General features: G+C 39.8%; 2 protein-coding genes across 7 annotated transcripts in view; one reads left to right on the top strand and one right to left on the bottom strand.

Moving 5' to 3' along the window:
* Nucleotides 1-11,986, top strand: part of LOC106088128 (dual oxidase) — a 143,340-nt gene extending 131,354 nt beyond the window's left edge. For all 6 annotated transcript variants that reach the window (XM_013253454.2, XM_013253451.2, XM_013253452.2 and 3 more), the window contains 5 exons: nt 36-159; nt 7,789-8,039; nt 8,098-8,930; nt 11,384-11,512; nt 11,592-11,986. In XM_013253454.2, coding sequence (XP_013108908.1) covers nt 36-159; nt 7,789-8,039; nt 8,098-8,930; nt 11,384-11,512; nt 11,592-11,720 — 1,466 coding nt within the window. In that variant the 3' untranslated portion in view covers nt 11,721-11,986. The remainder of the gene's footprint in view (nt 1-35; nt 160-7,788; nt 8,040-8,097; nt 8,931-11,383; nt 11,513-11,591) is intronic.
* Nucleotides 11,987-13,573: 1,587 nt separating this feature from the next.
* LOC106088121 (glucose-6-phosphatase 2) overlaps nt 13,574-15,895 on the bottom strand; it is a 5,301-nt gene continuing 2,979 nt past the window's right edge. Inside the window, exons 4-5 of the mRNA XM_013253444.2 lie at nt 13,879-13,997; nt 13,574-13,813 (exon numbers count right to left, since the gene is read on the bottom strand). Of these exons, the coding sequence (XP_013108898.1) occupies nt 13,621-13,813; nt 13,879-13,997 (312 nt within the window). The 3' untranslated portion in view covers nt 13,574-13,620. The remainder of the gene's footprint in view (nt 13,814-13,878; nt 13,998-15,895) is intronic.

Below are 15,895 nucleotides of genomic sequence, written 5' to 3'. Positions count from 1 at the left end.
ATTGGCTCTATGATGTTAAAGTCTTTTGTTTTCAGATTACTCCTTTATGGCTGAACACACTGACCTAAGACATATAATGGGTGTTGGTATAGCCATTACCCGTGGTTCTGCTGCCTCATTATCGTTCTGCTATTCACTGCTTCTACTTACAATGGCCAGGTGAGAAACAAGAGTATACTCTTTGAAAGGACCCAATTTTTTTGGTATACTGGAGGCATTTTATACACCATAAGTACAAAGTGGGAGCTGTATCTTATTCTGAACCAATTTTGATGGACCTCGGCGGATGTTTTCAGATGGGTTATTAAACAGTCCCTATCAAGTTTCGAGCAAATATGTTCAAACTGTAATAACAAATTGCAAATTACCCAAAATCTGACGAACATATATATGGTAGCTGTATCCAAATCTGAACTGTTTTCGACCAAACCTCTTAGATAGTGGTAGTTGTTGTTGTAGCAGTTTATTGTGTTCTGTCTTTCGTCTGCTTGATTCTGTTGAGTGTCAAGATCCAGGAACTCTGCGACTAAGATGGGGTGCGTCCATAGGGATATGGGTCTGAGTGGAATGGGTCTGGCCCGGCAGTTAAACAGGTGACGTGTATCGTGCGGTCCCTGGTTATAATCGGGACATACATCTTGCACGTCGGCAACAATTCTTGTTCTGTAGGAGTTGAGGCGGCTGCATCTGCCGGAACGTAATTGAGGCAGAACTACACTGGTTTGCCGGGGGAGGTCAATTTTTTGATTTGCAATGGGAGGCGGTCGTTCTCCAAGGACTACATTCACTCGGTAGCTATTTACCGCATCTGCTACCGTGTCTGCATGAATGCTGTTTAGAGCTGCTTGATATGCCGCTTGATCTAGAGGTTCTCTCTTGTAGCGCTGAACCTCACGCTTTAGATCATCTTAAGTCTTCTGGGCGGTGGATATCTATTCACAAGATGATGATTTGGATGGTATCTGCGATAACAGCCCAAAAGGTATTGCTGGCGCATCTCTTTGGATCAGTCACGGTTATTTCGCTAAAAGTGACTGAGGTGCTGTCATCCCGTCTACCGGGGTTCGAGAGTGTTCCAGCCACAAATTCCGCTTATGTTAATTTATTTTCAGATTCAGCTCGCTGATTCTGGGGTTAGTGGGGTTCAAACCACGAATCCCATCACACTCGTCTGCGAGTACCACTGCTTGCGCCGGGAAATTGGGCCGCACGTGGGTTATCCGACCGGCTGGTATAAAGCGAGCGGCTGCTGCGTTAATGATGTCTCGGAATATTCTCTCGGTCACTAGCACATCAGAAGGGGGTGGCAGTTCACTGTAGCGGCGATTGGTATACTCTCTGAAGCCATCCCAATCGGCCTTCTTATGATTGATAAACGTCCGGTGCTCAGAGGTTATGAAGTCGGTGGTCGGTTGATGGTGAGAATTAAGGGGAGGTGGTCTGACCCCAAAGAGATGACGGATTGCCAGGATACGTCACTCAGCAGATCAGGGGATGCAATGGAGATGTCTGGCGAGCTATTGCACTTCCTCGTAATCCTAGTGGGGGCATCCTTATTCACCGTGCAAAACGTGGAGCTTTCAATCTGCTCTGCCAAAGCTATGCCACTCTGGTCATTACCTAGGGGAGAATGCCATGAAGTGTGATGCGCATTAAAGTCCCCTAGAACCAGACGATTATGGCCAGATAGTAACCCTCTTATGTCGTGGTTGTAGGCTTGGCCATTAATCGGGACACAGCTATCAACCGGCGGTATGTACACGTTGTATAGCTCTATCTCGGCAGTACCGGACATGACTGCTATCCCTATACACTCCATGTAGGGGTCACTAGCGCCATGCGCAGGCGAGATAGATCTATAATGCACGGAATGGTGTATCACGAAGGCCAATCCCCCACCTCCATTCCTTGAACGATCCTTACGTAGCACATTGTATCCGTGACAACTGTGCAAGCTGCAGGTGTTGGTCAGCTTTGTCTCCTGGATCACTGCGACTAATATGCTCTTCCGACTCATGAAGTCCACAATCTCATCGATCTTGCCACGGAGTCCGTTGCAGTTTAACTGCAAAAACGATACACTTCCCGGCACTGGCCTGGCAATATTTGGGCTGCGATGCTGCCGTTGCGTAAATTGCCGCACAGGAGAGGTCAGGGGAGTCACATAGTCCGACGACGAGGACGCAGAATGCGAAGACGCCGACGCTTGTGACCCACTGCTGGCTATGTTCGCACAGCACCTTGCGACATAACCAGTATGATTATACTCCCGTAGTGTAGTGAGGCCAGAACAAGATCGAAAATGTACCCACTTCATGCACCGGTTACACCTGACTAAAATTTTGATAAATTTTTAACGAATTTATTAGTTAATTTTATTTTGGGTTTTAAAATTTATTTGATTTTTTTCCTCAACTAATAATTATTAATACAGATTAAAATAATAAAACTAGGATTACGATAAAATTCATATAGAATTACGTCTTTGAGAAATTTTTTAAAAGTTTGTTTTCCGGAAAAAATTTTATTGATAAATTTTGGGGTAAAATTCAGTGAAGATTTTGGAAGATCCATTCGGAAGAAAATTTTAATAATTTTTTGTTTAAAACAATCTCCAAAATATTATCTTTTGAAAATATTACATTACAATTCGGTGTTTAAAGAAAATTTCATTATGTTTTTTAGAAAACATAATTTCGAGGGGCCCAGGCCAGAGCAAAATTTTGTCTTAAGGCAATATTTCATTGAATATTTTGTCTTTAGAAAAAATGTTATTGACAATTTGAAAGAAATGTATCAAAATTTTGTCTGCAGGAAATTTCATTGAAATAAAAATATAAATTAACCTATTTCAAATCTACGTAAAGATTTGTGAACACAGCGGTTAGTCCTTAGGAAAAGGTTCATTAAAATGTTGTCTTTAGAAAAAAATGCTTTAAAGTTTTACCTTTACATGGAAAGAAATACGAAAGAATTTTGTTACATTGGAATCGTGTCCAGAATTGACCAAAGAGTTTTGTTTTTGTTTCTATTTAGAATAGAAATGGTAAATAAAAAGATTTTAATTTTGTGTTGCAAAATGCAATGGGCAGACAAAAAATTTTATTGAAATTTTGGCTTTAAAAAATCACAAGATATGCCCAAAACTGGTCTAAAGTTTATCCTTAGTAATTTTTCACTACAATTCACTTTTTAGAAAAAATTCACTAAAATTTAATCTTTAGAATAAATTTTATTATAATTGTATATTTAGAAAAAGTTTGTGAAAATTTTGTTTAAGAAAAAATTTAATTATAATTTTCTTTCGAAAAAATTGTTATGAAATATCCTAAGAAACAATTTCATTACAATTTGTTTACAAAAAATTTCGTTAGTTTTGATTTTAAAATTAGTTCCGTTACAATTTTGACGCTAAGAAAAATAATTTCGAGGCGGCCTTGGCCTGGGCTAAATTTTGGCTTTATAGAATGTAATAAATTTGAAATTTTGTCATTAAAGAAGGAAAGTAAATTAAATTTCTATACCCTCTACCATAGGATGGGGGGTATACTAATTTCGTCATTCTGTTTGTAACTACTTGAAATATTCGTTTGAGACACCATAAAGTATATATATTCTTGATCGTCGCGACATTTTATGTCGATCTAGCCATGTCCGTCCGTCTGTCTGTCGAAAGCACGCTAACTTCCGAAGGAGTAAAGCTAGCCGCTTGAAATTTTGCACAAATACTTATTAGTGTAGGTCCGTTGGTATTGTAAATGGGCCATATCGGTCCACGTTTCGATATAGCTGTCATATAAACCGATCTTGGGTCTTGACTTCTTGAGCCTCGCAATACTTATCCAATTGGAATGAAATTTTGCACGACGTGTTTTGTTATGATATCCAACAACTGTGCCAAGTATGATTCATATCGGTTCATAACCTGATATAGCTGTCATATAAACCGATCTTGGGTCTTGACTTCCTGAGCTTCTAGAGTGCGCAATTCTTATCCGATTGGAATGAAATTTTGCACGACGTGTTTTGTTATGATATCCGATTTGGCTGAAATTTTGCATGACGTATTTTATTCTTATTTTCAACAACTGTGGCAAATAAGGTTCAAATCGGTTCATAACCTGATATAGCTGCCATATAAACCGATCTGAGATCTTGACTTCTTGAGCCTCTAGAGGTCGCAATTATTATCCTCTCATGACCATCAACATACGTGTTTAATATGGTCTGAATCGGTCTATAGCCCGATATAGCTCCCATGTAAATCGATCTCTCTATTTTACTTCTTGAGCCCCAAGAGGGCGCAATTCTTCGAATTGGCTGACATTTTTCACAGGTCTCCAACATATAATTTACTTGTGGTCCAAACCGGATCATATCTTGATATCGCTCTAATAGCAGAGCAAATCTTTTCTTATATCCTTTTTTGCCTAAGAAGAGATGCCGGGAAAAGAACTCGATAAATGCGATCCATGGTGGAGGGTATATAAGATTCGGCCCGGCCGAACTAAGCACGCTTTTACTTGTTTTTAGATAAATTAATTTTCGGGTTGGGGCTCGGGCCCGATATAATATATAAATTTTCCAAAGAATCTGTAGCAGTAGACCTCTTCAAGTCTAGATTAGGCCACATAGTTTTGGAATGCTCACAGCCCCCTCTTTGTGACCATCTATCATTCATTGTCCTTCGGGCCTGGTCCGGAAAACTTAGCTTACATGTCGCTAGAGGCATACCCACAGATTCCAGTGACCCTGGAGTGTGTAAGGTAGTTTCTAGTCTCGCAAGCACGTCCGCTTTACAATTCCCTCGGATATCTCTGTGGCCCGACACCCAGAACAGGTGAATTTTGAACTGTTCAGCCATCTCGTTGAGAGATCTGCGACAGTCCAGGGCGGTTTTTGTGTTCATTAATACATTCTCCAGGGATTTAATGGCTGCCTGGCTGTCTGAGAAAATATTCATGCCAATTGTCGTAATGACATTATATCTTAGCCATTCCACCAATTCCTTAATTGCAAGGATCTCTGCTTGATACACACTGCAGTGGTCGGGTAAACTCTTCGATATGACCAGTTCTAGATCTTTAGAGTACACCCCAAAGCCCACCTGGTCGTTTAGTTTGAAACCATCCGTATAGAAGTCTATGTAACTTCTGTTACCAGGGATATCTTAGTTCCAATCGGTTCTATCCGGAATAGTGGTACGGTAATTTTTATCAAAAAAACGGCTCAGGTAGGGTGTTATCCACACTGCCTGGAACATCGGGCAGTATCAAGGATAACACAGTGTCCGTAGCCGCCACATGACAAATGAGAAAGCTGCCTTAACCTCACGGCAGTGGTCGCTGCAATTTGGGTAGCCACAATGTCCAGAGGCATAAGAGTTCAGTGCATCAGATGGTGTCATCCTCGGTGCGGCTGTGATGCACAAACAAGCCATCCTTTGGATCCGTTTAAGTATTGAGCAGTAGGTTCAATTTTGAAGCGCCGTCCACCAGACCACAACACTATATAGCATTACAAGTCTGACAACTGCAGTATATACCCAATGCATGACACGCGGTCTAAACCCCCAACTTTTGCCAAGGGCTCCCTTGCAGGTGTATAGGGCAAGAGTGGCCTTTCTTACCCTTTCCAAAATGTTGGATTTCAATTTCCTGTCCAATCATCCAGGTATTTTGCACTTTCTGTAAATAGAACATTCTCTACACCCAAGGTGACAGGGTCCACTGTAGGCAACTTGTATCTCCTCCTGAAAAGAACTACTTCTGTCTTGCACGGATTTATACCTAGACCACTTTCTGTAGCCCACTTTGCTGTTGCATGTAGAGCTTCCTGAAGTATATCTCCTAGAATGCTGAGAAACTTTTCCTTAACCGCAATTGCCACGTCATCAGCATACGCGACCACTTTTACGCCTTTTTCCTCCAGAGACAATAATATTCTTAATGGCTATATTCCAAAGTAGAGGAGACAGTACACCTCCTTGAGGAGTTCTTCTGCTGGCTCATCATTTTAGATCCTCAGATCCCAAGCCTGCCGTAATGAATCTTTTAGTAAGTAAGTTATTCATAAACTTTATTACGATAGAATTGATATCTAGGGACTCCAACTCTTTCATGATTGACGTCGGGTTTACATTATTGAAAGCACCTTCAAAGTCAAGAAATGCTACTATTGTATATTCCTTGGCAGCGAGAGGACCCTCTATATAGCCGACTAGGTCGTGAAGGGCTGTTTCAGTGGATTTGCCTCTACTATATGCAGACTGAGCTACATCTGCGAAATTAGGGGTACAGGTACATCTTAGCAGTATGTAACGGATGGCTAGAAGTTGTTTTGAAATGTGTATATTTAGGTACTAAAACGTACAAAATGGTACCTTATTTACGGATTGAGCTAAAGATCTCAAATTGCGAGACAATTACACCTTGACAGTACTTATTGGCCGACTAGAGTTTTTTTAAATTCGTAAATTTAGGCGCTGAAACTTTCAAAATGTTCTTTCTTTATGGATAAGGCTAAAACTATTAAAATTGCCCTTGATATTGGGTGTACCATCGGAGGCAGCGAAGCGACCGGACATATGCTAGTAATATTCATAATTTAGAGAATTTATATTAACGTAGAAATTTTTTCAAATATTTGGAATTTTAAAAATTTAAAAAAAAAATATTTGTTTTTATTTCCTAAGCCCCAAAAACAAAAGTATTACCATTTAGCGAAGCAAACTAGATTTTGGCATAAAATAGGACCTGCTGCCAAAAGAAGTAGGATTATTGCCATAAATTTAATTTTTTTATAGAAACCATCAAATGCAACAAGACATTGAAAAGGATTTCAGAAATCTCAAAATTTTTAGGAGAATAAGACAAGCCTTCGTGCCAAATTTTGTGCGGATAGGTAACAAATTACAAAATTATTGAGTATCATTCAAAATAGAACGAGAAAATATATGGGAGCTATATCTAAATCTGAACCGATTTCAACCAATATACGCACACATAGCAAAAATCATGAAAAATACATTGAGAAAAAGTAAGAGAAAATCTGGTAAGAAATTCACAGACAAAGGATCTAAAAGTGAAAATCGGTTGACAATATATGAGGGAGCTATAGCTTAAACTGAACCGATTTCAATGAAATTCACCAATAGTGTCGAGACTGTCGAGATAAGAGATTGCCTTGTGCAACATTTCGTGAGAATCGGTTCAAAAATGACGATATAATTGCAATGTTAGTCCAAATTGGACGAACATATATATGGGAGCTATATCCCAATCTGAACCGATTTTTTCCAATTTCAGTAGACTTTGTCTCTAAGCCCAAGCAAATGTTTGTGCCAAATCTGAAGACAATCGCTTGAAAATTGCGACTTGTACTTTACACACAAATTAACATAGACAGACAGATGGACATAGCTAAATCGAATCCGAAAGTAATTCTGAGTTGATCGGTATACTTATCAATGGGTCTATTTCTCTTCCTTTTGGGTGTTACAAACAAATTCACTAATTCATAATACCCTGTTCCACAGTAGTGGTGTTTATTTGATGTCATTGCCTTGAACGGGTGAGTAAACGAATAACGTATTTTTCTGAACGTTTGCACGGAAACTTCTTATCGATTAAGGTCGTTGGGGATTGTATATGGGCCAAATTCGCCCACGTTTAGATTAACCGATCTCCTGTTTGTACTTTTTGATCTCCTTGACAAATGCAATCCATGGTAGAGTGTTCCACCATTTAATCTGTTATTTATAATATGATTTTCGTTTCCTAATTTTAGAAATCTCATCACAAAACTTAAAGAATTTCCTATACAACAATATATACCGTTGGACTCACACATTCAATTTCACAAGATTGCTGCCTGTACTGCCCTTTTCTTTTCGGTACTGCACACTGTGGGTCACATTGTGAATTTCTATCACGTCTCAACGCAATCTCACGAAAATCTCAAATGTTTAACAAGAGAGGTTCACTTTGCTTCGGACTATAAACCAGACATAACCTTTTGGCTATTCCAAACTGTAACAGGTACTAATACTAATATTACAAACCCACTGTTTCTCACATTGAGTGTCAATCGTTGCAGGTACCACCGGTGTAATGCTTTTCATTATAATGTGCATTATATTTGTGTTTGCCCATCCAACCATACGCAAAAAAGCCTACAAATTCTTTTGGAATATGCACACCCTTTACATAGGCCTATATCTGCTGAGTCTTATTCATGGTTTGGCGCGGCTAACGGGTCCTCCGAGATTTTGGATGTTTTTCCTGGGACCTGGAATTGTTTACACTTTGGATAAAATAGTCTCACTACGCACCAAATACATGGCCCTTGATGTCATAGAAACGGAACTGTTGCCCTCAGATGTTATTAAAATCAAATTTTATCGTCCACCAAATCTGAAATATCTCTCAGGTCAATGGGTGCGACTATCGTGTACAGCTTTTCGTCCACACGAAATGCATAGTTTTACCTTGACTTCGGCCCCACACGAGAATTTTCTAAGCTGTCATATTAAGGCCCAAGGTCCTTGGACGTGGAAGCTTCGTAACTATTTTGATCCATGCAATTACAATGCAGAGGATCAGCCTAAAATTCGCATCGAGGGTCCCTTCGGTGGTGGCAATCAAGATTGGTATAAATTCGAGGTAGCAGTAATGGTTGGCGGCGGTATTGGTGTTACCCCTTACGCCTCAATTCTAAATGATTTGGTTTTCGGCACAAGTACAAATCGCTACTCTGGAGTGGCTTGCAAAAAAGTGTATTTCCTCTGGATTTGTCCCTCTCACAAACACTTTGAGTGGTTTATTGATGTGCTGCGAGATGTCGAAAAGAAGGATGTTACAAATGTCTTGGAGATTCACATATTCATAACACAATTTTTCCATAAATTCGATTTGAGAACAACAATGTTGGTAAGTAATCGTATTGAATTAATATTTGAAAAAATCCTTAAAAGAAGCAAAGAGTAAAAATGAATACCCTGTGATTAAAAACTTCGTTGCTTTTATTTCATTGGCCTCACGATGAAGAGTGATGGAATTTCAGCACTTTATTCGTTATGAAGGGGCAAAAAAGTATGTGGAAGCAAAAACAAACCAGATAATTTGTAGTTCGATTAATCGAGTTGTTAATTTGAGTCTTCTATTTCGGAACCGTTAAGTGGAGCGGAAGTTTTGTTATTTCTCTCCGAAAGAAAATCTCTGCACCTCGAAATAAATAGTTATTTACGCAAGAATTTTTGTATAGCTATGATAGCTGTTGTTGTTTTTGTTGTTGTTTCTGCTTTGCCGGGGGAGTACAATTTCTTCAGGTGCAATGGGAAGCGGTCCTTTTCCAAGGTCCACATTCACCTATTAGCTATTCATCGCATCTGCTATCGTGTTTGCATGAATGTTGTCTAGACCCGCTTGATCTGCCGCTTGATCTAAAGGTGTAACCCTGAACCTCTTGCTCTAGATCATGTAGATCCACCTTAAGACTTCTAGCCGGTAGATACATTCACAAGATGATGATCTGCATGGTCCCTGCCATAACAGCCCGGATGGTATTGCTTAGACAGCATGTAGTTATGTCTTCGCACGGGTGGGATCCTTATGTCCTGACGGAGGTGGTAACTTGAGGACCTTGTTTATACTTTTGACCTTATCGCAAATTGTTGTGGCATTTGGGGAACATGTGTAAGAGCTGTCAAATGTGACAACAATTATTTGGGACACTTAATGTTCGGAATCGTTGCTCTATCGACTTTCACATACAGCTCGTTATTCAACTCTCGCGTATGTGTAGTGTACAATGTGGCTGAAGGTTTGGTGGCAGATATCATCAAATTTCTTGCAGCGAAATAAGCGGCAAGTTAGTTGAGGTGGACGTTTAACCTATCGCAGATGCCAGCAATGGGTTGGGGCCTGATGCTATGATCGTGCAATCGTCTGCATATGATACGATCTCAATGCCGCCCGGAGGGGGTAGAAGAGAGGATAGGTTGAAGTTAAACTCGACCTTCAATCTACGGTATTTCGACCACACAGATAATTTGCGACCCAGCGTTCAGGCCTGGCTGGAGGAACATGTTGGCGATGTCCTCAAATGGTTTGACATGACTGACCGTGTCGAATGCCTTCTATAGTCCAGTGCCACGAGGACCTTCCTATCATATGGTCTGGGCTGATTGAAGCCACGGCAAATGTGTGCGATGATGGCATGCAAAGCAGTTGTTGTCCTATGCAGTCTTCATAGCATAGCATAGAAATCCATGCTGATCTTCGGCGAACGGAAATTCTACAACGAGGCTCGCGAAGAGTAGTCCTCAAGCGTCTTGGCTACTAGTAAGAGAAGGGTCTGTCTGTACGGGATCACTCTGATCATTTTCCCGACATCAGGTACTCTAAAAGTGTTCAAAGACAGGTTAAGGACAGTTGTAAGGCATTCAACTCACTCTCTGGATGAAAAATAAATTGACGGTTATACGGCCCGATTCCAGTCTGCATCGGGGCCGATTCAAACTAACTGCATTCAGGGATCAACTTTCAACTGACATGTATCGTTTCGCACTAAAAATTATTGTTAAGATCGGGCCAGGCCCAGCTCTGGATTTTATCAAGAAGGAAGATATTCCTTCTCGACCAATGCCACAAGCATGGATGCCAAGAATCCTTCAGATTCTGAATCCATACTTTGAAGACTAAGGAACTGCAATCCCAATCCTTCGATCACAGGAAGAATGGTAGATTGAAAAACGCTAATCGCATTTGAAGACATGCAATATTTGTATTAAACTCTTGCTGCCTCGTAGACCTCAACAAGTTAAAGCTAAAGATTTATAGCAGCGGAGGGGTTGGGGAATCAGCAGACCCAAATCGCTAAAGCGATAGGCGCCTTACCTCGATCTAAAAGGGAGGGAAGGCATCCAGATGGGACCCAACCAATCTAGACTTGAAGAGGTCTTCCACTTTACCGTCATTGGTTAGAACAAGCGTCTCGGCCATTGTATTCGTCAGGTCACTGTGGGAAAACACGCTGATAACTGAAGGTTGCAAGTAATGCCTTCGCAGCATCTGTGAGGACGTCTAGGAAGAGAAGACTATAAAACATTCAGCAATGGTAAGTGAAGGGAAATTCACTTTAGGTTTTCTTCAGGACTTGCCTGCATTAGCTGATGTGAGCATTCGCAAGATGTTGGGTTGTCATCGGTAAAAACTAGAAGGCTTCTTCCTTTCTTGTCCCTGTGGTATCACAATAGACGAAAATGTCTGAGTGAGTGTGATTGCAGACTGTCACTTAAACCTAATCTAACCTTAATCAATATACTTAAGATACACATTATTTTCATTTACACAATCTCATTGATTCGCTTTTTCTATTCTAGTATATTTGCGAAAATCATTTCCAACGTCTCTCCAAAACTTCAATATTCACGGGTCTTAAGGCTGTTAATCATTTTGGACGTCCCGATATGTCCAGTTTCTTAAAATTTGTTCAAAAGAAACATTCCTATGTAAGTATTTTTTCCTACCTGTATGTGTGCATTGTAAATTTCGAACAAATGAATAATTTAAAAAACTTTCCTTTCCTAGGTTTCCAAAATAGGTGTATTCTCTTGTGGCCCTCGGCCATTAACCAAAAGTGTTATGTCAGCATGTGATGAAGTCAATAAAACCAGAAAACTTCCATATTTTATACATCATTTCGAAAATTTCGGTTAAGATATATTGCGTTGAACCCAGTTCAACTACAGCGCAATCACCATCCACACACTCTCATTTCAATGTGAATATTTTTTTATTAATTTTTAAAATTTATCTTAGAAAATATCCACAATACTGTTTTCAGGCATTTCAATATTAAAAACAACTATCTAAAAAGCGAGAAAATTATTATAAAAAAATAATTGTTCATATGTATGTATATAATTGATTTTATATGTATTTATGTGAATGTTGTTGTAAAATAAACTATTTAGTCAAATTTATAGTTTAAACAATATGTCTTTTTCAAAATCTATGATTTTTCATAAAAACAAATCAATTTTTTGAATTTAATGCAATTATAATTAATTTATTGAAATGTTTATTATTCTATATATTGAACTCATTTTCTCTGTTATTGATGACTCATAGCCAGGTCAAGTGAAAAACAAAATAAACAAATATTATTTATTTATTTCTATTATTTTAAATAAACTATAAGTAAATTTTTTCCATATGCAGTCTATTCTTATATCAGGATCAACTTCATCAATCTTCCTAAGAATCGTGAGTATACTTAAACAAGTAAAGGCGGGCTAAAGTTGGGCACAGCCGACCTTTTGGTACCCTATACCACTTTGGGTATACATGCTAAGTCATGCATGGTCGACTAAAATCCGTATATATTCCTGACCACAGCCACACCGGGAGACCCCAACTTTAGGCGCTTCCTACGCAAACCACTACTCCCAGCTCGGAGCACCGACGAGTTGGTACTCATCGCACCATCCGAACTCCCTTCTCCCTGACTTCCCTGACTTCTTCTTCACCATCACCCTTAGAAACTTCCTCCCCAGAACCAAACACTCCTTCATCTTAGCTGTCTCAACTACAAAAAAAATTCACTTTATCGCAGCACTCTACCCACTATCTACCCAGACGCTCTGACATCCGCTAGCAGACACGAATGTCGAGTTTAACGCAGATGCTGCCATCACCTAAGCCTGCGAGACCCAAGGGTGAATACAATGCGTCTACCAACGCCACCACGCACAGTTACCTTAAGATGAGTACCAATTTGATCCCACGTATTTGGACGTGTTCCTCTCCTAGATTAGAAGCGGAGCATTACCTAAAACTCCTTCCGATCTGTAGGTCACGGCACCCGTTTGAAAACACAACTCCACACCGTGTTTGCGTTCTGCCGATTCTCCCCACTGGGGCCTCACCATTGTCAGACTGTAACAGAAGTTCAAGGTGCTCCTGACACCCGTGGTACCATATTAAAGTCTCCGGTCGGACATTTAGCCTTAAAAGACTACTGCCAGTTGAACCTCAAACAGTTCTGGACCTAAGAACGGACTCACAATAAACACGGCTACCCTCACGGAAGACCGAACACAACCACAAGGCCAAAATCACTCGGTCCAGTAAAGAAACACCTCGTTTTGGCATCGGCATCGGCACCTTGTGCTGGGGCTGCCAGCGACCCTCTACACCGGTCTTTTTTTGATGGTAAATCTTTTGAAGATCTGCGAACGCCACCGTTGCCAGATCTGCGAACGCCACCGCTGCCAACGCTATTGCACGGTCCCATCGTATTCGTATTACTACAAAATAACTCTTAATTTTGATAAATGCGTAGCCTTTTGCCATCATGTGTTTGCTACCGAAAATTTCGCTAAACAAGGTTTAATATAACATCACTTCATCAGTCCACTTGGACAAATTTGTTTTGTTGTTGTTGTAGCAGTATATTGTACATTGTTGTGGCAGCCATTGACGATGAAGAACTCCATCGGGTCAATCCGGTACGTACAACCGGCTGCGACTGTGTCTTTCCTTATTGTGTTTAATTTTGCTCAAAAAACTTTGTAAAGGTTTTGCTCATGTGTGTTTTATTTATTTAACAGAAGATTCACTTACAAATTTTGGGAAATATCGATAGAAGTGTGTAAGATTGCACACAATTGCGAACGAGTTCATAAATCAGAAAGACCCAACGTCCCATATGTTTTGGTGTATTCTGAAGGGCCGTAAAATTAAGAAATATCAAAAGCAGAGTGGCGGGAAGACGTTTGTAGATATTATTATTATTGCCGTTCTTGTAACTATAAAAATTTTAATACATGTAAAATAAAACAATTGCCGTTTTTTTTAATAGGTATGAACTTACCTTTGAAGCATTGGACAGGACAATGCCACTCCCAATAAATAACCATAGTCACGGAAGAGAACATAAATGGGGCCTGCTTCATGACGCATTGAAGTAACCTCTGAACACCATTTGAAAGCCTTAAAAAAATTGGTATTTAATATTTATAGGTTTTAAAAAAGCAATATTTGTAAATCAGGCAGACAAAATTGTGGAATATTTTTAAATTTAAATCTTATAAGTGATTTATCAATTACCTTTGTAAGCTTTTGATGATAGAAGAATCATAAAGGGCGCCCTAGGGATCCCAATGTCGACTTTCGACTAATCGATTAGCCGACTTTTTGCGTAAAAAAGTCGAAAGTCGGAGTCGACTTTCAATGATTAAAAAGTCGAATAGTCGAAAAAAGCTGCACAGAGCTAATGTTGCTGCTATGTTGCTGGTTAGAACTGTTTCCAATTTTACGATTCATTGCTCTTTGATTTACTCTTGTAGCCACAAATAACCAAAGTTTATGCATATCCAAGCCAAATTTCGTCATTATAAGTGTAAGACTCATCGTAATATTTTTATACCCTCCACCATAAGATGGGGGGTATACTAATTTCGTCATTCTGTTTGTAACTACTCGAAATATTCGTCTGAGACCCCATAAAGTATATATATTCTTGATCGTCGTGAAATTTTATGTCGATCTAGCCATGTCCGTCCGTCTGTCCGTCCGTCCGTCCGTCCGTCCGTCTGTCTGTCGAAAGCACGCTAACTTCCGAAGGAGTAAAGCTAGGCGCTTGAAATTTTGCACAAATACTTCTTATTAGTGTAGGTCGGTTGGTATTGTAAATGGGCCATATCGGTCCATGTTTTGATATAGCTGCCATATAAACCGATCTTGGGTCTTGACTTCTTGAGCCTCTAGAGTGCGCAATTCTTATCCGATTGGGATGAAATTTTGCACGACGTGTTTTGTTATGACATCCAACAACTGTGCCAAGTATGGTTCAAATCGGTCCATAACCTGATATAGCTGCCATATAAACCGATCTTGGATCTTGACTTCTTGAGCCTCTAGAGGGCGCAATTTTTATCCGATTGGGATGAAATTTTGCACCAAGTGTTTTGTTAAGACATCCAACAACTGTGCCAAGTATGGTTGAAATCGGTCCATAACCTGATATAGCTGCCATATAAACCGATCTTGGGTCTTGAATTCTTGAGCCTCTAGAGTGCGCAATTCTCATCCGATTGGGATGAAATTTTGCACGACGTGTTTTGTTATTATATCCAACAACTGTGCCAAGTATGGTTCAAATCGGTCCATAACTTGATATAGCTGCCATATAAATCGATCTTGGGTCTTGACTTCTTGAGCCTCTAGAGTGCGCAATTCTCATCCGATTGGGATGAAATTTTGCACTACGTGTTTTGTTATTATATCCAACAACTGTGCCAAGTATGGTTCAAATCGTTCCATAACCTGATATAGCTGCCATATAAACCGATCTTGGGTCTTGACTTCTTGAGCCTCTAGAGGGCGCAATTCCTATCCGATTTGAATGAGTTTTGGCACGTAGTATTTTGTTATGATGTCCAACAACTGTGCCAAATATGGTTCAAATCGGTTCATAACCTGATATAGCTGCCATATAAACCGATCTGGGATCTTGACTTCTTGAGCCTCTAGAGGTCGCAATTGTTATCCGATTTGCCTGAAATTTTGTACGACGGATTCTTTCATGACCATCAACATACGTGTTTATTGTGGTCTGAATCGGTCCATAGCCCGATACAGCTCCCATATAAATCGATCTCTCTATTTTACTTCTTGAGCCCACAAAGGGCGCAATTCTTATTCGAATTGGCTGACATTTTACACAGGTCTCCAACATATAATTTAATTGTGGTCCAAACCGGACCATATCTTGATATCGCTCTAATAGCAGAGCAAATCTTTTCTTATATCCTTTTTATACCCTCCACCATAAGATGGGGGTATACTAATTTCGTCATTCTGTTTGTAACTACTCGAAATATTCGTCT

Source organism: Stomoxys calcitrans, chromosome 3 (genome assembly GCF_963082655.1).
Source record: "Stomoxys calcitrans chromosome 3, idStoCalc2.1, whole genome shotgun sequence".
NCBI lineage: Eukaryota > Metazoa > Arthropoda > Insecta > Diptera > Muscidae > Stomoxys > Stomoxys calcitrans.
Note: the sequence above shows the minus strand (reverse complement) of the source record. Positions and strands in the feature narration are given on the sequence as shown.